The sequence below is a fragment of the Bos taurus genome, chromosome 5, assembly GCF_002263795.3.
Source record: "Bos taurus isolate L1 Dominette 01449 registration number 42190680 breed Hereford chromosome 5, ARS-UCD2.0, whole genome shotgun sequence".
Lineage (NCBI taxonomy): Eukaryota > Metazoa > Chordata > Mammalia > Artiodactyla > Bovidae > Bos > Bos taurus.
In genome coordinates, this window is record NC_037332.1 from 80191739 (window position 1) to 80218805 (window position 27067).

Below are 27067 nucleotides of genomic sequence, written 5' to 3' on the forward strand. Positions count from 1 at the left end.
TCCAGGGCTCTGAAGAGCTCTGGCACCACAGTCCTTTACATCTCAGCCCACAAAGTAGTTCAGTGAGAAGCAAAGTGATTGATAGGAAGTGATTTATTAGAATAGGACATTTGTAAGGTTCACAAGTGGGAAGACAAGCATTGCGCTGCCTGCGTACTCAATGGGTTTACTTTTTTGTAATCAAGAAAGAGTGAGGGGAGGGAGATCTTCTTGTATTTATTGAGTAGAAAGAAAGTAGAACTTCCATCATCAGCTTCCTTCCCCAGGTAGGCAGGGAAGTTTACTTCGACTATCAGAGCACTTGGAAAAATATTTTCAGGTCTCAGTACAGTGAGGGCCTTTCATTGTGAAAAATGATCTTTCCATAAATTTTTGTGTGCACAGAGCCTGTTTTGGTGGTCGTTAATTTGATGACATCACTGGGCAGTTTGTAGGCCTTGTTTTCTACTATTGTTGTTTTGTCTGGGGGGCATTGTGCAAAGAACATGTCTAGGCCAAAGAACATGTTTTGGGGGTTACTAACTCACTGGCCTTACTGAGCAGGATGTAGGTTTCATGCTGCCATTGTTTTGTTGTTTGTGGGCATGTCCTCTGTTTCTGTTGCATGGTTTTGTTGCTAAGTTAGCCACGACCCATTTAGACAGCATATTAAAAAGCAGAGACATTACTTTGCCAACAAAGGTCCATCTAGTCAAGGCTATGATCTTTCCAGTAGTCATGTATGGATGTGAGATTTGGATTGTAAAGAAAGCTGAGCACCAAAGAATTGATGCTTTTGAACTGTGGTGTTGGAGAAGAATCTTGAGAGTTCCTTGGATTGCAAGGAGATCAAACCGTCAATCGTAAAGGAAATCATTCCTGAATATTCATTGGAAGGGCTGATGTTGAAGCTGAAACTCCAATACTTTGGCCACCTGATGTGAAGAACTGACTCATTGGAAAAGACCCTGATGCTGGGAAAGAGTGAAGGTGGGAAGAGAAGGGGATGACAGAGGATGAGATGGTTGGATGGCATCACCGACTCGATGGCCATGAGTATGAGCGAGCCCTGGGAGTTGGTGATGGCCAGGGAAGCCTGGTGTGCTACAGTCCATGGAGTCGCAAAGAGTCAGACACGACTGAGCGACTGAACTGAATTGAAGTTAGCTTGATTTTATCATTAAGTAAGCCAGTCTGACTTTCATGTTAAGTGACTTGTTTTGCGTTATGAGTCAAGCAAGCCCACATTGTTTCAGAATTTTCCTATTACTTTCTTGAATGATCATTAGTCTTATTGTGGTCTCTGAAAGCCCCCTGTAGTTCCCTCTCTATCTACAGTTTCCTAATGGGGAACTCACCATTGTGCTCACTATTTGATCATCCCATTCTGTCCCTATCATAGGGAGAAACACACCAATATGTTTAAGTGGATATTTCTGGACTGCAAGGTTATAAGTAATTATTTTTTAAATTGTCCAGATTTTCTGTAGTGAAGGATTAAACATTCTGATCATAAAGAAAACTATAAAAATCAGGAGATGAAAGAAAAATATTATATTCTAGAAGTTGAACTAGATTCACAGGGTAGCAGTTACAGAGAACTTTATAACACCAATCTGGCTATTACCAGTCAGCCTCACAAGAGAGAGACCATGGGTAAAGATCAGTCTCCATCATCTTCTGAAGGATGCTTTTAGAAATCCAGGGGCAATGGGAGGTTGAGCAAAACCATTACTAATTAGCCCTAGGATTCTGACTCACAGGAGACCTCTAAGAACTGTTGCCTAAAAAATCTCATTTAGACCAGCTAGCAGTTTTGACTTTTATGCCAGTTACTGTACCTTGCCTCTTATTCATTTGGTTGTGCTGTGGATAAATGAAAGTTGTATGTAACAAAAGCTCAAATATACTTCTTTATGTATGGTTATTTCAATCTGGTGACAAAATATCTTTTAGTTCCCTGATGACCTAGCCAGACTATGTTACCTTCTTTTATATTATATAGCTTTAAAAGATCTACTTAAGTATTTCAGACATTATGAGAATGGGGTACAATGTCCTAGTTGGTTAGGAACCACTTTCTTAGAACTGCTTACACTTTGAAATCTAGGACATATCTGTTCTAATTGGGCTTTGTTATGCTTAATTTCCCATTATTAAATTGTTGGTAGTAGATAAAGTATAAATTTGTATTAAAAATAGGATTTTTTCCTTTTACTTTGCTCAATAACTTTTACCTTGATGAATGCTAAGAATGTTGTTTTGCGGGGGTGGGGTTGTTTTGTTGTTTTTTGGCTAGGAAATCTATGTGAAGGAGATTCACCTTCATTAAAGTCTCATGGTCCTCTTATGATGTTGATTTTCACATACAATGCAAGTTTGGCCATGAAAGAATTTTCTTTGAGATATTCTTTTCATATGTCTGGTAAGTCTGTTACTTTTTTCATATTTATATCTGTATGTTTTTGCTTTATTATGCTTTATTAGAAAATATGTCATAAAATAATTTGTTCTTCATTTCATTTGTAAGCTTTAGAAGAGAAAAAGATAGTATTTAAGGTTGTAACTTCTATAATCTGTGGAGGCATCAAAGTAAACCTTCATAAAATATAAGATTTATCAAATTTTTCAGTTTTTATTATAGTACCTAATAATTCTGTAGTTTTCTGTATACTTGGAATATTATAACAATACAGTAGGAATTTTTTATCCCTAGCCTAAAAGTTTCAAGTAATTTTTCTATATTGAAATTGGTTTCCTTAATGTACTAATATCAAGAGTAATTGATTCCTTTTTTAAAACTTGTTTGGTGGATAGTTCATATATATTAGTTATAACCAGATTATTGACAAATATGCTTTGCCCAGCATTCCTATAGTTGGGTGAAGGCACTGATAGCATTATGAAAATTGAGAAGTACTGCAAATTATGGAAATTGGGTGTTATGAAGAAAACATTTGCAATTATGCTTAATTCTGAGTTAAACATTAGAGTTGCTCTAGTTCTTAAGATTTATCACATCATACACATTAAAAATGTTAATTGAAATATAATTGGAGAGTTATTTTTACAAAAAAATTTTTACTTTCTTAGTCTGGTAATGTGAGAAATGTTGGATGGAGAAAACGAAGATTTGCATCAAGTTCAAATTACATAAGTGAAAGGTGTACCATAAGGGGCTAACATAAACAGAATCAAATTTCCCATTTAAGCCTTTAATTATTCAGATTATCAGCAAATGGTTTTAAACTTATGCTATGCCATGTTTAAAGCACTGAGGATTCAGTGATGAGCAAGACTGTCCCTGCCTTAGAAGAGTTGACAGTCTAGTGGGGAGATAGTCAATATCTGTAAATAGAGAAGGACAGAGAGTGTTGCTTATCACCCAGTTCTACCAGGATTAAGCCACTGCAGTAGCTGATGGACAGTGCACTCTGTGCTTCAGAGAGAGGAAATTAAGGTGATAACAGGATGCTCTGTGCTTTGAACAAGTAGGCCCCTTACATAGCTAGATGTGTATTTCAGGAAGAATTTTAATGAACTCAGATTTCATATTTTCATGTAAAAGCACTAAAATCATTAGCTTGAGATCTCTGTTCCTTGTAACCAGCAGTAATCTTCTTTCAAGACATGTACTTAACTGTCCATACTCCCCTAGCCAAAACGACATTTAGACTGGCTCCCCCCCTACCTCTTAGCAACAGCTTGTTCAGAGCTACTGAGAGGTTGTCTCATGGGTATAGTCCTCCGTAAGACCCTACGTGAAACAAACTCATAGCTCTCATGTTTTGCGTTTTTGTTTCAGTCAACTAATCAAATAATCTCAGAAAAATATACAGTGAAAAAATGACTATATTAAGATTTGACAGAGGGGTCTTATTTAGTTTGGTAAAGGATGGGCATGGAATTCTGGGAAATCTTTGCTCTGTTATAGCAAAACACCTTCAAACGTATTTCTAGTCACTCTCTCCCCTTCTACCGTTTCACTTTTTCTTGAATCCATTCCTATAAGGCTTTCTTTCTTACCCTTCCCCAGATGGTGTTCTTGCCAAAGATACCAGTGACCCCCACAATTTGAGATCCGACAGTTACTTCTCTGTCATAACAGCTGCATTTTGCATGGATGACCTCTTCTTCCTTCTAGAATTTCATTTGTCATGGCCTCCAGGAAACCACTGTTACTTGACTCTCTTCTTTCTTCACTGATCTCCTTAGAGTCTTTTGGCTGGTCGCGCCTCATTTTTCCTACCATTAAAAGCTGAGGTGTGCTGGGACCCAGTCCTTGACTTTGTTTTCTTCTTTACCTACACTCACTCTTAAGTGATATCATCCAATCCCTAGTTTTAAAGACCATCTTTACACAGATAACGCTCAAAGTATATCTCCATCTTCTAATTTGAACTCCAGGACCGTATATGCAGTTGCCTCCCTCTTCATCTGGGTATCTAATAAGCATCTCAAATTTAACATGACCAAAATGCAACTCTTGATTTCCTACCTCTGTTTCCAGATTCTTCCTCCACCAGTCTTCCCCACCTCAGTAGATGGCAACTGCAGTTTACTAATTAAGTGTTCAAGCTGTTATACTGTTCATCCTTGACTTTTCTTCTCACATCTGTCATCAGATTTAGTTCATCTGTGGACCTACAGCAAAATTAATCTAGAATCCAACTACCTCTCAACAATTCCACCATAATGTTCTGATACAAGCCTTTGCTTAGTCTGTTTTACTCTTAACAGCCAGAATGATCATTTTTTAAATATTTAAAAAAATTTTGTTTAATTTTTGACTGTGCTGGGTCTTCTTTGCTGCGTGGACTTTTCTCTGTTTGTGACAAGTAGGGGCTACTCTCTGGCTGTAGTGTGTGGGCTTCTCACTGCGGTGGCTTCTCTTGTTGCAGAGCACAGGCTCTAGGCAAGGGGTCTTCAGTAGTTGTGGTATCTGGGCTAAGTAACTGAAGCTCTGGGGCTCTAGAGCACAGTAGTTGTGGCACACAGGCCTAGTTGCTCCTCAGCACGTGGGATCTTCCCAGACCAGGCACCTGTCTCCTGCATTGGCAGCCGGATCCTTTACCACTGAGCCACCAGGGAGGCACCAAAATAATCATTTTTAAATGAATAATTCACATCATGTTATTCCTCTGCTTAAAACCTTTCAATGTTGTCCCAGCTCACTCTTAGTTGGCTTTACAGTGACCTATGAGATTAGCTCAGTCGGTAAAGAATCTGCCTGCAATGCAAGAGACCTGGGTTCAATCCCTGGATCAGGAAGATCCTCTGGAGAATGAAATGGCAATCCACTCCAGTATTCTTGCCTGGAAAATCCCATGGACACAGGAGCCTGGTGGGCTACAGTCCATGGGGCCGCAAGAGTCAGACATGACTTAGTGACTAAACCACATGAGATTCTGTATGATCTTGTTCTTGGCTACCTCCTTGACTACCTCTCTGATCATTTTCCCCAGCCACACCAGCCTTTCTGCTGTTGCTCAGCTACACCAAGCACAACCCCCGCTGTTCCCTCCAAATCGTGCAACCACGCCTACAAATAGATGATGCTCAATAATTGTTTGAATAAAGGAAATGACATTCTAGCTGGGGTAGGTTAGTGAGTAGACAGTAAGGTAGTAGCTCCTTACCTAGTAAATGAGTAAGAAATACATCTGTCTTGCTTATGAAAATCCCTTTGGCTGAGAGCTAAAGAATGAGTACGAGTCAAATAAGCAGATTTCGTACACGTGTTCAATTTCTGTTTTCAGATAAACATAAACAACCTTTAGCACAGACATTTTTCCAACAACAGCAGAAATGTTATAGGTTCACCCTGTATGTGAAGTTTGTTAAAAATCTGACTCATTCGGCTTTCCCTGGTGGCTCAGTGATAAAGAATTTGCCTGCCAATGCTGGAGATGCAAGTTTGATCCCTGATCTGGGAAGATCCCATATAGCGTGGAGCAGCTAAGCCCGTGCACCACGACTATTGAGCCTGTGCTCTAGAGCTCAGGAGCCACAACTACTGAGCCCACATGCCACAACCACTGAAACCCGAGCCCTAGAGCCCATGCTTTGCAACAAGAGAAGCCACCACGATGAGAAACCCATGAACTGCAACTAGACAAAAGCCCATGTAGCAACAAAGACCCAGCATAGCCAAAAATAAATAAATAAATAAATATTTTTTAAAAGGTCTGACTCATCATTCATACTCATAAGATTACAAATCAAAATATATCAGTGGAAACTGTAACATTAATATCTATGTGAACCATTAAAATATATGTGTAATATTTAGTCATATGGAAAAATATTCACAATTGGGGGAAGTTACAATGATGTAAAGTGAAATACAGTTTTAAAAAAATGTACACTATAGCTTAGGGAAAAGCAGGATTTACATTAAAATATGAGTATTGGTTACTTGTAGGATGGAATTACAGGAGACTTTATTTCCTTTTTTCCTTTTTTGAAATCTGTCTTTTGGAAATTTTCTCCAATGTAAGTGTATCACTTAAACAAAAAATAAAAAATATAAAGCATTAATTAGGATATATTGACCTTAAGAATTCTCTTATTCTAGGTTCCATGAGAGGAAACATTAAAGTTAATGGTAAAGAGGATAAAGGAGGTAAGGAATTGGCTTTGTTGATCTGCCTTTGGTTACCTGATATAGAAATAGAGTGAGGAATTTCCTTCTGCTAAACACTGTTTAGGAATAAGTATACTTTGACTGCTATCAAAGACTTCTCAGTGTTGTGTCCTTATTCTATTTGCTTTATAATGAGATATGAACTTATGTTAATTTTCTGAGTGTCAAACTTTGGAGGTAGTGGAGACCTAGGGCAGATCAGAGAGTAGAGAGTAAGAAGGTGTCACCTTATCTGATTACTGTGTAAGAAATACATGTTTTGTTTATGAGATCCCCCTATTTTAACTCTGTTATTCATTAACATTCTTTCCATGTACTTTATGTCCTCTGGATTGTGCTTTGACATCCTTCACCCTCTATTTTTGCTGGGCCATTGCACAGTTAACTAAAATGACAAGATTACTGATGAAGTAAATCAATTTGGGGTGGCATTAATTTTGTCTTGAATAATGCCTAGAGCATTTGGAGTAAATCCAAAATGTCATTAAATTCCTCAGTTCTCTTCTTGGTGTAGTAGCTTCTTGGCCCTTGTGAACCTTAATATCCTGATTTCAACTATCTGAGAGTGATCCAAATTTCCTTACCAAATAAAATGATTATAATTTTTAGTATAGGCTGAATTTTAGAAGTATGTAATTTACTCAGGGGTTTAGAAGATTGCGTGCTAAAGATAAGCAACAAAGCTACATCACAATGTATATGTGGGTGACTTAGTGGTTCATAGTTTGTGAGTTAAAGTCACAGAACTTTGTCTTCTTTTGAGAAAGGTCAGTTTCTCAAAACAAAAGTCATTTATACCCTGTGTCACCATATATAAGGATCTATGGAAGTAAAGAGTAATATAACTTAATAGAAGTACATTGCAGTTTAAGGTTTTAATGACCTGTTGTAGACATTAAAACCAGATCCAAAAAGTAGTAACTCAGCTCCTTGACTATTGCATACAATATTTTTTTCTTTTTGCCTCAAGGGTGTCCAATATTGGATCTGATTGCAGTTAGTTCTTTTGAGATCACATCTCCCAATTATCCTAACATTTATCCTAATATGCTGAACTGCACTTGGACTTTTTATTCTATATCTGGAAATAAAATGAAGGCATTGATTAAAGATTTTATAATGGAAGAATCTTGGAACTGTGAATGGGATTATTTCAATATTTATGATGGACCAGATCAGCAATCAAGATTACTTGGTAAACTGAACCTTCTTAAATGTCCTATGTTGAGAACCATTCATAAGAACATTTATATAATTATATATGTGGCAAACATGATCTAGATTTGCCTTGGGAGCAATATCATTTGCTGTCAGAGACTTTCCATCAGATCTTTCATCAGAATCCTGAATATTATTAAACACAGTGGGATGAGCATAAGACCACACTCAATGGCTCTTCACCTTTAATTCCAGCTTTTCTTGATTTCAGTGATTCCTATCTCATTTTATCATCAGAGAGCACACTAATTTTGTTTTTCTCAGGAAGTCATATATTTGAAGAGTTTCTGTTGCCTAAACTGCATTTTTAGGCAGCTTTTTGAAAATGTGTTTACTTAGATTTCATCCTCACAATAAAGGTAGCTCTCTTTAGATACAAGGTAAATTACAAAAAAAAAAAAAGGCCCAATTAACTTGAATAATCTTTAGAGATTTAATGACCACATGACGTCTACTATATTTGAATGTCAGACAATGTCCTGAGACTGACTCATAGAGGGAACTTTTCCAAAGATTTTGTAATTCAATATTGTATCCCATTCTCTAATTTCCAACCAGTTCTGCTAATCAGGATGCCATTACAATCCACCTATCACAAAGGACAGGAGAAGAGGTTTGAAGCTATCTTTTTACAAAGATCTTAACCACTTTTGTGATATTCTAGGATTTATAACATCAGTAGGCTTAGCAATGTACTTTGAAATTCCAAAGCTACTTAAATTTTTTCTTATCAGTGAGTTTGGTTCCTGCCAAGAATTCTAAAGCAATTAGAATAGAGGTGGTGGAGACACAAAATATCAAGCTGTTAGTTCTCCATAAGATTAATATGAATCATCTATGGTATCAGATCCAGAATTATCTGATATAATTCTCCAGAATGCCTTTCAACCTAAGACCCTTGGAACACACCTGGAATTGAACAAGTTTGATTTATTACTCATTTTGGAAAAAGAAAACACATATCCTTGAAAACCATGGAGTGTTAACAGGATGGTAGAAAGAACCCTATAGGATTTGGGTTTTGAATGAGTAATTTTGGAGAGGGTCTAGGGAAGAGGACTTTCTTAAAAATTACCCATTGAAAGCCCAAATTCTAAATTCTAGGGAAGTGGAACGGCTTACCAGGAGGTGCAGTGGTAAAGAATCTGCCTGCCAATGCAGAAGATGCAGGTTCAATTGGGAAGGCCAGGAAGATCCCCTGGAGAAGGAAATGGCAACTCACTCACTCCAGTTTTCTGGCCTGAGAAATTCCATGGACAGAGGAGCCTGATGGGCTACAATCCATGGGGGTGCAAAGAGTCAGACATGACAGCACACCCACACTAAGGAAGTGAAATTTGCTCTAGATTGCTTGCAGGAAGGGGGTGAGAAAGTGGGGCAAATTTATGATTGGGTATCTAGGCGTGACTAGAGTACGGAGGAGCCTGGTAGGCTGCAGTCCGTGGGGTTGCTGAGTCGGACACAACTGAGCGACTTCACTTTCACTTTTCACTTTCATGCACTGGAGAAGGAAATGGCAACCCACTCCATTGTTCTTGTCTGGAGAATCCCAGGGACGGGAGAGGCTGGTGGGCTGCCGTCTATGGGGTCTCGCAGAGCTGGACACGACTGAAGCGACTTAGCAGCAGCAGCAGCAGAGTACAGGTAAAACTGTAATTGGTAAAGAAGTAACAAGTCTTCATTTTAGCCGAGAGGTCAATGTTTGGTGTTTTGTTGGTTACAGACGACCTTGTTTTTGTCTTATCACAGATTCAGAGACAGTCTGATGTTGGTGTCCTGTGAGACTGTTTGTATCTAATAGGAGATCCTGATTCAGTTGTGAGTGCTGGACCAGTTTCTAGATGTCAGGGCTGCTTTCCTATTTCTCATTTTACTATTTTTCAACCTGGCAACATTATTCATCTTTAAAAGTTCCGATTAATCAAAAATTCATGGGTCAAAACATTAAAAATGTGACAACTCTTATTTCTGTAATTAGCTTACACAATTTTATATAAAAGTGAGGTCACTAACATTAGTTTGCTAGTTTACACAGTTTTATTTCATATAATTTTATATACTTACAGTAGTTTTAGTTCAGTGAAATATGCAATTTTATAAGCATTGTTAAACTGTTGAACATTGAACCCTATTGCTATTCTCCCATCTGATGAGAAGAGCTAGCCCAAATATAGATCCACATTGTCTATATTGTCTCAGTTATCTTTTCTTACTAAATATTTTCTCACCTAAAGAGAATTCATTAGCTACATTTTAATTATTTCTGAGAATATAGATGGAATGGTACACAGCCTCCAGACTGGTTTCATTGCAATGGTTTTACACTATATTAATGAAAATAATTAGCAAAATTAAGGTTCATCTTTTCTTCATTCTTTCATTTACCCCATAAAGGTAAGACATCAGTAACTAGTTAACACCATATTAAATATACATGTCAGATTAATTCATGACTGAGCATTTTCTAGTGTTAGACATCTTGAAGACACAATGGTGAACAGTTCAGAAGTGATCATTGCCACCTTCTTCTGAAAAGACATAATAATAAAAAAAAAACTAATAATAGTATTTAACAATAAATAATAATCAAATAATTACTGATTGTTAACATGTGTGCTGTGCTTAGTTGCTCAGTCATGTCTGACTCTTTGTGACCCAATGGACTATAGCCTGCCAGGCTCCTCTATCCATGGGGATTCTCTAGGCAAGAATACTGGATTGGGTTGCCATGCTCTCCTCCAAGGGATCTTCCCATCCCAGGGATTGAACTCAGGTCTCCTGCACTGCAGGTGGACTCTTTACCATGTGAGCCACCAGGAAAGCCCAAGAATACTGGATTGGGTAGCCTATCCCTTCTCCAGGGGATCTTCCCAACCCAGGAATCGTACTGGGGTCTCCTGCATTGCAGGTGGATTCTTTACCAGCTGAGCTACCAGGGAAACCCTATGTCAACATAGTCTGAAGGAAATTAGTTGCAGCAGCAGTATGGAATAATAGTGGGTACACAGTTGCTTTAGTTAAGATGGTCATGGAAGGCCTCATTGAAGGAGTGCATTTGAGATCCAAAGAATGACAAGGAAACAGTCAGGCAAGGCCAAGATAGCATGTGCGAAGGTGTCTAGTATCTCAGGTCTGACCTTACACCCTACCGTTCTCCTTCTCCTTCACCCAAAACCAGGCACACTGGATTCTTTATTCTTCCTTGGACTAACAGCATATTCTTGCTTGGCCCCAGTGTGACTTCAAGACTCACTTCCTTAGTTTGTTCAGGTATCTGTCCAGATATTATATAATCTAAGGCCTCTTGTACCACATCATCTAAATAATCCTCTTACACTTTTCCTTCTTGGCGTTAATCATGACCTGGCAGCATGTATATTTATTTGTTTAGAATCTGTTTCCCTCCACCAGAATGAAAATATCCTGATAACAGAACTTAGTCTCCTGTTCACTGCTTTATCTCCAATGTCTAAAGTACTACCTGAAAATAAATATTTGATGAAAAAATAAATGAGAAAAAGGCCTTGAATATGGGAATAGTTTGGTAACTTTGGGAACTGTCAAAGATCAGAGTGGCTAGAGATTGAGGACGGACTGGAATGAGGTGAGGTTGTAGAAGATGAAGGTTTTTCCCTCAGGTCATACAGCTCAGGTTATGGTAATGAGTGGACTTTATTCCCATCCAGTGGGAGGTCATTAAAGGTTTTGGACAAGGAACTAATTTGAGAGCTGCTGTGGCTACCATGTTGGGAATGGATTTTAGAGTGACAAGTGAATTATTTAAAAAAAAAAACTTTTTATTGTGTATTGCTGGATAACATATTAATGATGTGATAGTTTCCAGTGAACAGTGAAGGGACTCAGACATATACATATATATGTGTGCTTAGTCGCTCAGTCATGTCCGATTCTTGTGACCCCATAGATCGTAACCTGCCAGGCTCCTGTGTCCATGGGATTTTCCAGGCAAGAATACTGGAGTGGGTTGCCATTTCCTACTCCAGGAGATCTTCCCGACCAAGGAATCCAACCCAGGTCTCCTGCATTGCAGGCAGATGCTTTACCAACTGAGCTACAAGGGAAGCCCAACCATACATATACATGTATCCATTCTCCCCCAAACACCCTTACCATCCAAGCTGCATGACATTGAGCAGAGTTCCATGTGCTATACAGTAGGTCCTTGTTGGTTATCCATTTTAAGTATAGCAGTGTGTATATGTCTGTCCCAAACTCCCTCACTATCCCTTCCCCCCTTGTCAGGGTGAATCACACCTGCAGTTACGAGGCAATTATGATAATCTATACCTATGCTCTCTAACCCATGTTCTTATTTAAATTCAAATTTTAAAATGAAATGGAATGTAGTATTAGCCACACTTCAAGTGCTCAACTGCTACATGTAGTGAATGATTACTATACTGGACAGCACTCATATTGAACTTCCCATTATTGCAGAATGTTCTTTTAGTACTGTTTAGGTACTAAAGTTGCCTTGCAAGAGGATGGTAACAAGGGAATGCAGGTAAAATGGACAGATCTGGAGAACTGATAGGCTTTCTTGATGGAATAAATGTGAAATTAGATCTGCAGATCAAGGATGGCTCCTAAGTTTATAGTAGGAAGTTTTCAGAGGTGGTGGTATTTAGAGAGATGGGAAATACTAGAGGGAGAAACGGATTTGTGGTGAAAGATCTATTTGGGTCATGTTAAATTTTTAATGCCATGATACATCTAAGGTTGAGTTGGCAGTAGGGAGTTAGAAGTAGAACTCCTGAAGTTTGGACTTAAGATATAGATTTGAGAGTTATTAGCTTCTCATAAATTTCCTTTAGTTATGCTTTCTCTGACATCATCAATCTCCTCTATCATTCTCATCAGTTTCAAACATATTCTATTATTACCCATGATTAAAATAAAAATAGACAAGAAAGTTAGCTGTTGCCCCATTTCTCTGCTTCCCTTTACAGTAAAATCTCTCACTTTCTTAGAGATTGATGGATGTACATAGTTTATGGGATTATGGGTAAGAAGTCATGGAGAGATCAATTATAGCAAGGGAATACTAATAGATTAGGATACATAAAAGTGGTAATTTGGGAAGTAGAATATTTGAAATCAAATTTCAAAAGTCTCAAATGATTCCAAATTTTCAATGCAGTGTTGTTAGTAAAGAATTATGACAAAAGAGATAAGATCCCTTGTATGGTTAAATTTAGTGTTGGCACTGAGCTGGCATTCACTAACTTGGTCTCACAAGTCTTCACTGTAAATATCCAGTCTGTCTGGTTGTTGCCCCTGACATACTGGTTATGAAATATCATCTTTGGTCAAGCAACAACTTTAAGGAACATTAAAAATTTGGAACACATCCATAGAACACAATGACCAGGATGCTGAAGGGTGTGGACACCTGGGAATGTTTATCTTAGAGAAAAGAGAAGACAGAAGGATCACAATTTCTTCTCTTCAAGTATTTATGGAATTTCCGTAGACTCTCAGCCATGTATAAAACTTGTTCTGCCTAGTAATATCTAATAGTTGTTGAATGTTTACCATTATTCATGCATAGTCCTGAGAACTTATAACTCAATCTTCTTAACAGTCCTATGGAGGTAGGTTGTGTTATCCTCATTTTAAATATAAGGAAACACAAAAATGTTGAGGAACTTGCCTCTGGTAACATAATTAAAAGTAAAGAAAGCTGATTTAAAGCCCAGGCACTCTGATTCATTTATATCCTTAGCCACTCCATTAACCATATGATTACACTGATGCCTTTTGATTCAACATAAGGAAGAACTGTCAAGCAATTAGAACTGCTTAAAAAGAGAAAATAAATGCTCATAAGTCCCACATAATATCTTCAGATGCAGCTAACATATGTCCAAGGTTATTTTAGAAGGAACTCAGTGCTAGATGAAAGATTAAACTATCACTAAGATTCTATATTTAACGTAGTTCTTTACTTCTCATTCAGCTACCCATTTCAAACCTACATGTTTTGTAAATGTGTTACCTGTATTTCTACCTAAGCCATTAACAGCAATACTGTACTTGGCAGAACCGAGGGTAGAACTATTTTCATACCCATCAGATCTTCCCTTCAGGTTAACATTGTATGGTTATTTAATCAGCTGTGAAGCTCCCTAGTCATATAATTATCCACTTACACTTTATATCTGTTCACAGGGACATCGTAAGGTACTTTATTAAGTGCTCCACTGAAATCAAAATTCATTAAGTTTATCTCATTCCCCCTAGCCACCATCTAATTAGCTCTTTCCAAAAATTAAATTAGGTTAATTTAATATGGCCTGTAGAGGATCCCATGCTAGTTGCTCATGACCACTGATTCCTTCTTAAAGTGTTCAAAAACCACCTAATAATTTGCTATAAAATTTTGCTGAGGTTTTTTTACTTAGTAAATGTTTATAATGCTTCATAAATATAACTTTATATAATCCCATATTTTTTTAATCTAAATTATACAGATGAGAAAATTGTGGCAGAGAGGTTAAATAACTTGCCTAGGGCCACATAGCTAATAGAACTAGTCCAGACTAGCAGTTTGACTTTGGAATCCAAGCCTGTAAGGACTAAGCTACACTACTTCACTGATATAAGACTTTGCAAATCCTTTAGCCTCTTTGTTTTTCTCTGTCTCCTACCCTTCCCCCTCTGCCAACCCTCAATCTCCTTTTTGAAAAGCAGAATAACATTTTCCCATTTCCATTATGTTAAAACTTGCAGAGTGTTAGTTGACTTTACACAGATGCCTTTATTTGACATGGTGCCTCTCCAAAGCTACCCACGACATCCAGTTCACCAAACAGATTCTTCAAGGATAAGAATGATGTAGAGATTAACTTTCTCCTATTCCCCATCTCTCTTGCCCAGATTCCTCAAAAAACATTATCTTTAAGACAAATCAATAGTGTATCATTTAGTTTGAGAGAATTTCAGTTACAGCTTGTATAGATAAATTACAGCAAATGTCCTGTCACCTATCAGGACAACCCTTGTGACGACTTTTGTGTTTCTATATTAGGAAAGGATCATCATTAGTCTGTATTTGGACAGACTACATGTCTTAGTTTTAGCTACTATAATAAAAATGCCATAGTTTGGGTAGCTTAAATAACAAGTATTTATTTCACAGTTATGAAGACTTGAAGTTCAAGATTTGCTGTCTGGTGAGGGTTTGCTTCCTGGTTCATAGCTGTCTTCTTGCTATTTCCCCATAAGACAAGAAAAGGGTCTAGAGAGCTCTCTGGGTTCTCTTTTATAAGGGTTTATAAGGCTCCACCCTCATGACCAGGTCACCCCTGCAGGCCACACCTCCTAATACCATCACATGGGGGATTAGGATTTTCACATATGAATTTTGGGGGCACACCAACATTTGGTCCATAATGGTATCCCATTACTTCCATTTCTCTGTCCATATATCTTCATTGAAATGCTTCTTTAACCACCCTTATAATCAAAGATTGCCACACAAATTGTATATTGTTTCCGTATCAATTGCTAGCCCAGTCTTTTCTCTTTGATCTTTTAAACTCTATACCCTTTTATTGTCTCAATCAAATCATGACTTTCATCCTCAGAATCTTGATTTTACATTATTGATAATCATTCTTTTGTTAAGATTTGTTTGGAATTTAATGTCCCCTCTCTCCTTCCTCTTTTACCCATGTAATTACACAGAAGTATTTTGATTATTGAGTATACTTCACATTGCAGCTCATTTATGTGGCTCCAAGAAAGAATTTGTCTGGATATCCAGTGGTGCTTACCTAACTGTGAATTTGAAAACTGATGAGTCTGTGGGAGAAAGAGGTTTTAAACTGATTTTGGAAGATATGACACAGAAGCCATCACAGAAAAGCAATATTGGGATCCAACTGCCTATTAATGGTAAGTAATTGTTTTAAAATATCTACTAAAGCAGGTACCATATATGCGTTAAAACAGAACCTGGAGCCCACTGGTTTAGGGATCAGTGGCAATCACTTTAATACTAAAAACAGGATAAGCTCATTTCAGACCATTCCTTACGGACTGAGACTTTGGCAGTTCACATAGATCATGTGAGGTAATAAAGTTAATTGGGGTGTGTACATGTCTATATGTGTGTATGTTGTTTTTAATTGAGAAATAATAAACATGAGAGACAGTGAGTTGCTATTTAAAAGATCCTGTGGGGCTTTCAAGCTGAAACAAGAGGAGAGTTCAATGTGTTTCCATGTCTTTGTTTACATATCTCTTCTATTAAGTAACTATCTCCTCACCACCACCAAGAACCCTCAAAATATTTTAGATATATTACCTTTTCTGCATAAAATAGAAACAAATGTACTGATTTTTTCCTACTTAGTCTATCTAATTTTAAGCTAGCATTTCATTAGTTGTGCTTAAGACTAAACCTAATGAATCTGTTATTAGGAGATTTTCTTGATTAGAGTATAATAGCAGGAAAATTCAAATAATCCACATTAATGCAAAGTTGTTTTTTTGTTTTTTATGACAGTCTATCTTAAGATTCCAGGTAACTCTAGTGGTAAAGAATCCACCTGCCAGTGCCAGAGACTCAAGAGACACGTGTTCAATCCCTGGGTTGGAAAGATCCCCTAGAGAAGGAAATGTCAACCCACTCCAGTATTTCTTGCCTGGAGATCCCATGGACAGAGGGGTCTTGAGGGCTACAGTCCATGGGATCACAAAGAGTTGGACACAACTTAGCAACTAAGCAACAACAGTCTTTCTTAGGATAGTGAAATGAACAGGCTCTCCTAAGAGTCCTGAATTTGAGCCCTAGACTAGTGAACCACATTGTCCTATAGGTGTGATTTTTTTCTTTTTTTGGCTGTGCCACAAGGCACGTGGCATCTTAGTTCCCTACCCAGGCAGGGACCAAACCCGTGCACTCTGCAATTGAAGCACAGAGTCTTAACCACTGGACCACTAACAAAGTCCCCTATAGATGTGATTTTTAATTGTTAAAGGCCTGCTCACCTAATTGACCCTTCTTCTGCGTCCATTGCTTTTGTTTTTCCATTGCTTTATCTTTAAACTGACCCTTTATTCTCACAGTAAAAATATTTAGCCTCATTTCTTTTTTAAAGTATTGTAAAGTAAGTTGAATACTAATAAAATATTGCTGTGATACATGTATACAAACAACCCCAAAATCTGAGTTACCACATAAAGTGTGGATTACCAATGCAATAAAAGCATACAGTAATGCAGTGAACTTGATGCATAAAAAATATGTTTTAGTAAATACCTTTTGTGGGTTTTTTCCCCCTAAAGTCCAGGATAGTCTTAATTTTGAAGAGTTTGCATATTTGTAAAGGAAGAGGGAATCCATGTTTTATACATATCTGAAAAGAAAGTAGAAATGATTTTACTTAAGTATTGAATAATCAAGTGCAAATCCGCTATGCTATAAATTTTTTGTTTTAAATAGCTTTCTGGCGTAAAAAATAATCTCAAGTAAAGAATTAACAAGTGAGCATATCTTAGGAGACCTGGGTTCGATCCCTGGGTTGGGAATATATCCTATCACTCCAAAATTATATGGTTATGGAAAAATTTAGTTTTCTTCATATTTAAGGAAATTCTTAACTATTAAATTTCTTTTTAAATCTGAGAATGGAGTAAACATATTGCTATACATTTTCCTTATGATTTTCCTTTATATATACAACTTATTTTGAATACACAGAGCATAAAATATTTTGATGTGTCTAAATATATGTACTGGGATAACACAAATGATGCTACAGAAAAAACAATCTCCAATAATTTCATGATTAAGTGCAACATTTTTATTTCTTTTTTAAAAAAATTGATTTGTGTTCCAATTCACCTAAAGATATGTGTTTTAATATGAGTATATTAACATGGTGTGTATATTAATACCTTAGTAAACTGTTGATTTTTGCTCATTTAAAAGCATTGGAAGAAAAGATGAGTCTCATCTCTTGCAAATAATGCTAGTTTTGAACTGACAAAAGGAGTAAATGCCTTCTGAGATTTAAATAGATATTCATAAGTATTGCTATCTAATGTCTTGCTGTTGTTTTTTTCTAAGGGCTTCCAGTAGAAAACAATACCAGAAGACAGCCAGCTCAAGACTCATGTGGCGTTCCATTTGTTGACCCATTTCTCATTGAAGGATTTGAGAGGAATACAAATATCTTGCCTGCAGAGGTCGGGGAGCCCAGGGTGGTTGGTGGCCGTGCAGCCGCTGTGATGTCGTGGCCCTGGCTGGTCAGTCTGCAGCACCAAGGCCATCACTACTGTGGAGGTGCTCTGATTGGGAGGCGGTGGGTCCTGACAGCGGCACACTGTAACTTCAGGTGTGTGCCTGGGTGGTGGGGGTTCTGGGATGCGGCGGGTGCTGATAAGGAGCTATTTGAGGGCCCATGGCGGGTACACTCCTTCTCTCCCCACATCATGAGAAACATTAAGCACCAGCTCCCACTGATACAGTCCCCAACTTGCAAATGAATGAATGTATTAGGTTGATGAAACTTTCTGTGCTTCACTAATAAAATTACTACTAATAGCTTTTAATTCTAAGAGCAGCTTTCTGCTTCTAGGTATAATTTAATTAGTAAGTAACTAACAACACCCTCCCTTCCAACCATAAAAATGGAGATCTCACATTTTTGCATCAGTTTCTCAGCACGGAGCCTAGAGCCCAGGGGTTGCTTATACGTGGCTTCCTTTCCTCCTTACTCTCCTGTGGATTGTCTGATGATCATACCCAGTCCCAAAATAAATCTGTAAAGTTTGAAAGAATTTCAAGGAATGTCCTTTAAAAAGGAACATTTGTTTTCTTTGATTTTATCTTACTTTTGATCTTAATATGATATGGAGATATCTGAAAACTCCCTCAGAGGAGTCTTAGCTTGATGTTTTTAGTATTATCTCCCAGAAGTAGCATGACAGCTGACGCTGTTGCACAGTGTCCCATAGCTGCACAAGTAGATACAACATTTTCAACGTCTCTGAAATTGGCTTTACAATAAAAGCATCTAATCAAATAATGTGGTTATCATGAGCCTTCAGTGAACTAAAAACTCAATTTCTATACTATCCCCCAACTCTTCCTTTTGATACAGGTAAATCATAAGAAGGCATATTTATTAAGACAGTTTCAGACTTTCATGTGCTTAAAATTACCTGGGGAGTTTTTTGTAAATGGAACCTTAGAGTATTAATTTTGAATTTTGAGTTGATGAGTTATGTTTGGAATTCTGCACTTTTAATACCTGTGCTAGACTTAATGCATGTGGTCCCTAGACATTTCTTTGAGAAGCACTGTATTAGGGAGTAAATATAACTTTCAGAGTAGTTTCAGTGACCATTACATAAGTACATCATATAATGCATAATATTATGATTATAATACATATGATTATTACCTTGAGGCAGCATGAATGTTAATTGTAATAAAAATACTGAATAAAAAATTCTCAATTTTTTATTCAGTATTTTTTATCTGACATTATGAAGACAAGGAAGTACACACTTTAAAATTTTTCTCAAGGGCTGAATTAATAAGAAACCTCTGTTTCCTATGAATTCAAGATAATAAGGATTTTAATGTGGATTAGAAATGTTAAGGAATATATTTTTAGTAATTCTGAGAAATGATGGCCTAATTAAAAGTGGAATCTATTTCCTCACTCCCTTTTATTGTGACAAGTACTGTCACAGACTACCTGGTAATAGGAAGAAGTTACCTGGGGAATATAAGAAATAGTGATTTGATACCAGTGAAAGCTGTGTACATTCACCCCAGCTTCACACAATTTCCTCCCAACGATGATCTATCTTTGCTGCATCTGGAAAAACCTGTTGAACTAGGTCAGTATAAATAACTTTTTTCCATTTTGAACCTTTGCCATATAGTTTTTATCTTGTATCTTGCTTAGAAGTGCTGTATGTACTTTTCTTCCCCCAAACTTATTTATTTTTAATCGAAGGAAAATTGCTTCACAATATTGTGTTGGCCTCTACCATACATCAACATGAGTCAGCCATAGGTATACATGTGTCCCCTCCCTCTTTAACCTCCCTTCTCACCTCCCACCCCTTCCCACCCCTCTGTTTTGTAACAAAGCCCTGGTTTGAGTTCCCTGAGTCATGAAGTTAAATAATTATTTTTAAATGTTCTTTTATACTAACTGAACTTCCTTTCTCTAAAAGCTGAAGAATCTGTGTAAACATTTTACTTTTATGTGTATTTAATTGATGGGGGTCTAGAGAATATTTCAAAGAAATATGTTTTAGGGACTTTCCTAGCAGTCCAGTGATTAAGACTGTGTTCTCAATGTAGGGGCACAGGTTTGATCCCTAGTTGGGGAACTAAGATCCTGCATGCTGCACAGTGTGACCTAAAAAAATAAAGAAATAAAGAAATATGTTTTTAACTTTGTCCTATATATATATTTTTGAGACTCATTATGTTCTCAGAGGTTAATTCAAATACTTAGAGAACATCAGTTTGAACTATGAGATGTTCAATTTTCTCTTCTTTTATAACTTAGTAAGATATTGCTTTTTTTAAATTTTTACTTAAGCTGAAGCTAAGCAAAAATGTGGAATTGTTAATCCTCACACTGTCACGAAGTAGTCATGTGATCTTGGGCAGTAATGTAACTTCTGTGAACTTCAGCTTTATCATTTGTAGATGGGGAATGGCAATTAATCCACCTAACCTTCTTAGGTGGAAAATGTATTGAGGGAAATGTAACTAAGATCCATGGATAGTCCCCACCCACACATCCAAGCTTTTTCATGAAATCACAGGGCTCTGGACACTTTTCCTGCTCTGCTCCAACTTTCTCCTCTGTTTATGCCTATAGACCTCACTTTTTATGTCATTTCGGTACATCCATTCTACAAACCCCAAATCATTTGCTTTTTACGCTTTTATAACTGAGTCAGTGACAGCATTCAGAGCAGTGCTTTTTAACCTTGGCTATGACTTATTTTTTCTCCCTACCCTGCTTTTAAATTTTATTTTTAGTTAAACTGTCAATGCTGAGAGAATTGTAGATTCACATGCAATTATAAGGAATAATACAGAGACACCAAAGTACTTTTTACCTTGGTTTTCACCAGTGGTAACAACTTGCAGCATTTGACATTTATACAATTGAGATACAAAACATTTCTATCTCCAAGAGGATCGTTACTATTGCCTCTTTATAGCTACACCCATCTCCTTCCTCCCCACTCTACCCTCCCCACCCAGATTTCTGTCAATCATGGATCTGTTCTTTGTTTCTATAATTTTGTCAATTCAAGGATATTATATAAATGGAATCATATAGTATGTAAACTTTTGTGATTGATTTTTTTTTCACTTAGCATTAACACCCTGGAGCTTCATTCATGTTGTTACATGTATCAATAGTGCATTGCTTTTAATAGCTGAGTGGGAGGGATTGGGGGCAGGAGGAGAAGGGGACGACAGAGGATGAGGTGGCTGGATGGCATCACTGACTCGATGGACGTGAGTCTCAGTGAACTCTGGGTGTTGGTGATGGACAGGGAGGCCTGGCGTGCTGCAATTCATGGGGTCGCAAAGAGTCGGACACAACTGAGCGTCTGAACTGAACTGAACTGAATGTTCATGGTATGAATGTTTAACCACTCATAACTGTTTAACCATTCATTTGTTGAAGAACATCTGGATGGTTTCTAGCTTTTAGATGTTACAAATAAAGCTGCCATGAACATTCATGTAAAGGTTGTTTCCTTTTTTTACTTAAATGATGCTGGATTGACTATCTTTATATGTACATTTTTCTAGGTCTATTGCCTTAAAATAAATTTCTCAGATGCAGAAATGCAGGATTTGGGGCATAACTGTTTTCAAGATCCTTGACATATTTTTCCATTATAAACACAGCTGAATGTAGAGTACAAGTCAATACCTCTCCCTACCCCCATCCTGCAATTTGGCAATATTTGACAATTTTTGAAGTGCAGGCCTTGTGGTCTAGCAACTCAACTATCCAGGATACTGGCACCGATGCACAGATATGTGATCTGGAAAACTTGATGCAGTTTATAAAGGAAAAAGTTAAAGTCTAAATATTTGCCAATGGGATTTAATAAATTGCAGTCCATTCATTATCTGAATACTGTGTGCTGTTAAAAGAATGATGTAGTAGATCTGTGTGCAATGATATAAATAATATCATAATTTAGTCAATGAAGAGTATCAGAATAAGAAAAAACTATTGATGGGAAAAATATGTTGGTAGAGGGAAAATGCTTTAGCTCAAGGAAATTTGGGAGGAGATTATGATAGAGCAATGATCATCTATGAAGGCAGTATAACATAAGATTTGCTACACGTGTAGAGAGATGAGTAGGAAAAGAATAGACAAGTTACAAAGAGTTTTATATAATTTTGTTAAGAGATAGCAGTAAAAATAAAGAACGTATCATTGAAATTAATGGCCTATGATAGCAGGTATGCTGAGGCACTTAAGTGTGTAAAAGCCCAGACGAAAATGAAGTGAAACAGCCTGGGAAAAGGGAAAACAAACACAAGAGCACTGCATTCAGTGTGTGTGTGTGTGTGTGTGTGTGTGTGTGTGTAGCATATATACACACAGAGTCACAAACCCACAGTATTTATATATATACAAATTTTGGTGATAAGAAAAACAAAGTGAATGTGTAATATGTCAATATATTTTATAATGCAACTGTGAAGATAGATATTTGCTGTAAAAATACTTCAAAAGTTTAAATTGCTACAAATATATTCTTCCCCATTCTTCATGTAATATAGTTGAAAAAGGAAGACAATTTTATCCTTCTCCATTGTCATCTCAGATTCAGCATGGTGATGTCCTCAAGGCACACGGGTTGAAAAACAAATGCATTTTTAAAAATGGTTATGGATGAGAATCCCCACATCTCAGTGCAGGACATGTGTTTCTGTTTTCCTAGGAGGATATGGAAATACTTGGAGCAAAATGGTATCATGTACATTGATTGGGACCCTCCCCTCTGAGTAACTAATAGGTGGAAGCTTCTGGAAGATTTTATTTATTAAATTATAGGGTTACAGAGGATAATGTCAGGTCAAAGACATTTCTAGAGCTATCACTGAAGAGCAAACAATATAGACAATATGAATCTTATAGACTAATTGATATTTGTCTTTTTCTTTCTCATCCTTTTTATTAGGAGAGTTTGTATCTACAATCTGTTTGCCAGGGAAAGATGATAAAATAAATTTACTTTCCAAATGTTTGACTGCCGGATGGGGAATAACTGAACCTCATCGTGAGTATATTTATTAACTCTTCTAAAATTAGAATCCAAACAATTATATGTGAAGTCTGAGTATACTGTTTATTCATTTTCAATTGCTCTGTAGTTTTTTTCATAATAGGTCTAAAGGTTACTGCTTGAGTTTTAGGCCATCATATTCATTAACACAAGTTCATTGATTCTAGTTCATTGATACTTCTAAAAACTTGTGTTGGTAACTATCTAGTGATGTTATTACCCAATAAATATTTGTGTGTATTTACTCCCCAATTGTGCTGTGAGTGCACACACACACACACACACACAGTTTGTTTTCACAGTAGTGTAGATATTGCTATTGTAAAAACCCATACTTGAAGATGTGTGTGCCTGTTCTTAAAGCTGTCAGGCATTTTTCTGAAATGATAGGGTTGTATAAAAGGTAAGTGTGTAGATATGATATTACTTATATGTGGAATCTAAAATGTAACACAAATGAACTTATCTATGAGACAAAAACAGACTCAGACATAGAGAACAGACTTTTGGTTGCCAAGGGAGAGGAAGGGCAGGGGAGGGTTGGATTGGGACTTTGAAACTAGAAGATACGAGCTATTATATATAGGATGGATAAACAACAAGGTCTTGTTGTGTAGCACAGGGAACCAAATTCAATATCCTGTAATAAATCAGAAAGTAATATGAAAAAGAACATATATATACATTACATATATGTATAAAATGTATATTTATGTCTGAATCCCTTTCCCGTATACCAGAAACTATCATAATGTTGTAAATCAACTATACTTCAATGTTTTTTAAAAGGTAAATGGGTGGAAAGATTATGTGAAAATATTCTAGTCCATATAGAGATCAAATCCATGTCTCTGGTCTCACCTACACCCTATTTTCCAAATGAATTAACTAGTTACAAATATCCAACAAAGTAAAGAGTTAGAATGTAATTTCAGCTGTCAGCTTCCAGTCAGTGTCAGCACTTAGAATGTCCTGCTCAGCAGAAGTCAAATCAAAAGAATGAAAAGATGGCAAAACCAATGAAATAAAGTATAGACTTCATATGTCAAAAATGAATTATGTTGTTTGCTTTGTCAACAACTGATTTGGGTGTAAATTTTGTCTTTGTTTTCATAAGGTGGTATCATTTTTATATCTTTTGAGGACTATACTAATGACAAAAGAATGCACATAAAATGTGTTTTGTTGTTTCTGTTGTATAAACCACTGTGGAATAATTGGTTTTTTACAAGTCACCTAATGGCATCATTGAAGTACTGAGAGAGGAGAATGAGTAGGATTTACCCCTTGGAGTCTGTGTATATGTAAGGCTAATTTTGTTTTATCCTTTAATAGCATTTGCCTATGTATTTTTCTTTCTTTTCTACTAGAAGATGAATTTCCTAAAACTGTGCAGCAGGCAAAGGTACCACTGATCAGTAGTATATCTTGTCGAAGCTACTGGGGACTGGAAATTAAAAACACTAATATATGTGGAGGAGCTTCCGGATCATCCTCCTGTATGGTAACTAAGGCCTGCATTCACGAGGGCAGGAGGTTCATTTCAGTGTTGTCTTCTGAATGTTTGTTTGCTGACCAGAAAGAGGTACAAACGTATGGCAGTTTTAAAGTGAAAAATGAGAGGAATAAGTCTATTGCTAAGTTGATGTACTGCGACTGCTAATTTGATATTTGCATAGATTCAGTTTTCAAAAGGAATTACTCATTCCATTGCTAGGTTGAACTACGTGAAACTGATGATTTTCAGCTATTTTTGACCTACAAAAAAATGATGATTTCTTATGGTTTGACATCATAGCTGAATTAGGTAGCTCAAACTACCTATTTCCAGTAGCACTGAAAATATAAAAATGCTTTTGTGTAACTCAAAGCCATCATTTGCTCATTTATATTGATTAGACACATGAAACTTCCTGCATGGTAGTCTATGGTCAGCATAAAATGAATTCATGTTTCTTTCAGCATTGCTTTGAAAATATAAATTTTGATCTGAATCAGAGATCTGTAACATCAGCCAACGAGCTCAGTGGTCCTAGTTCCTTGAGCTGTTGTGATGGGAGAGAGACTTACACTCTTGTCTGATCATCCCCTGCAGTTGGGGGTTAGCGTCCCCCAGGAATCATGCAGTCGGGAGAGTGAACTTTTCTTTTTGCTGGTTGCAGGGAGATTCTGGAGGACCGCTGCAGTGTGGTGAGGGTGGACAGTACAAGCTCATCGGTATTGTGAGCTGGGGCAGCAGTAACTGCCATCCTGCCGCACCAACAGTCTTCACCAGAATTTCTGCCTACACAGACTGGATCACATCCATCACTGGAGGAGAAGCAGGATCACTGGGAGACCAACCTGGTGGGACTGTGATCACAAGTGGGAAAGGAAATACATAACCACATATCTGGAAAATATGTCTCTTGTCATTGCTAAAAAAACTCAGTGTCACTTCTCCCAACTTTTGTCATTGAGGGGCTTGGATTTGGTGTATAAATACATTCAATATTAAACATTGGTCACAGAAAGTTAATGTTGGTTCGTGCCTCCTGGGACTTATAATCTTAAATGCCGTTAAATTCATATCCATGTACTATGTATATGTCACATTTGAATACCACCATATATACTTTTTGGGGTTTCCCAGGTGGTGCTAATGGTTAAGAACCTGCTTACCAATGCAGGAGATATAAAGAGGAGATAAAGAGATGTGGGTTCAATCCCTGGGTCTGGAAGATCCCCAGAAGAGGGCATGGCAACCTACTCCAATATTCTTGCCTGAAGAATCCCATGAACACAGGAGCCTTACCAGGGTCCATATGGTTGACTATGGTTCATATGGTCCACAGGAGCTGACTGCAGGTCCATATGGTACTGACTATGGGTTATGGTCCATAGGGTTGCAAAGAGCAGGACATGACTGAAGCTATTCAGCGCAGAACAGCAGCAGGTGGTGCTGATGGTAAACAATCTGCCTGCCAACGCAGGAGACTCGAGAGTCGTGGGTTCGATCCTTGGGTCTGGAGGATCCCCTGGAGAATGGAATGGCAACGCACACCAGTATTCTTGTATGGAAAATTCAATGGGCAGAGCAGTCTCACATGCTACAGTCCATGGGGACTCAAAGAGTCAGACACAACTGAGCATACATATATACTTTTACTATTTTTTCTAATTTGGTTAACATTGAAAGATATGAAGAGAAATGCTACTCCCTCCTTGTAATTCTTAATTTTACTCACACAGATAAGCACAAATATAGGAATGGTCCCAGTAAGTTTCACAATTTCAATGAGCAACTGACATTTAAGAAATGATTTATCAGGCTTATCGCTTGAGTTTTAACTTTTTAGGTACAATTTAAGATATTTCCATTGTTTTCAAAACATTTATCTGAATTTCAGCTGACCAGTACCATTACCCTCATCTTTCAAAGCTTAGCCAAAAATTAAGGAAGGCCCTTGAGACCAGAGACTTAATGCCAGAGCCCATCACAAAGATATATAATGTAGAATGAGAAAGAGCTTGAAGCAACTATTTTTTTTATTATTTCCCACCAATATTTATCATTTGTTTCCAAAATTACAGCATTCAAAAAGGGAGGATAGTTTAACTTTTTAGGTAAGCACAATATAAACAAATCAAAGAACAATCCATAAAGAAATAACTAAAAGATAATTTTTGTTTCTTTTTCTGATCTCCCTTTCTCTTACCCCATTCTTCCCATTCCCTCTCTATTTCTCTTTCTGTCTCTCCTCTCTTTTGCAAATGCTACAAAGGGAAAGTGTTTTTAAATTTCCTAGTATTTACTAAAAACATCTTTTATGAATTTTGGCCTAAATTGCATTCATTGATTTAAATTATACTGTTCGATAGGAACTCAGTAAATTGAAAGATGAGATT

At 37.1% G+C, this 27067-nt stretch overlaps 1 protein-coding gene across 1 annotated transcript in view; it reads left to right on the forward strand.

Moving 5' to 3' along the window:
* Positions 1-25697, forward strand: part of OVCH1 (ovochymase 1) — a 93187-nt gene extending 67490 nt beyond the window's left edge. Inside the window, exons 19-27 of the mRNA XM_059887272.1 lie at positions 2279-2404; positions 6557-6604; positions 7596-7820; positions 15590-15763; positions 17943-18210; positions 19566-19726; positions 23075-23173; positions 24550-24683; positions 25342-25697. Of these exons, the coding sequence (XP_059743255.1) occupies positions 2279-2404; positions 6557-6604; positions 7596-7820; positions 15590-15763; positions 17943-18210; positions 19566-19726; positions 23075-23173; positions 24550-24683; positions 25342-25563 (1457 nt within the window). The 3' untranslated portion in view covers positions 25564-25697. The remainder of the gene's footprint in view (positions 1-2278; positions 2405-6556; positions 6605-7595; positions 7821-15589; positions 15764-17942; positions 18211-19565; positions 19727-23074; positions 23174-24549; positions 24684-25341) is intronic.
* Positions 25698-27067: the final 1370 nt, after the last annotated feature.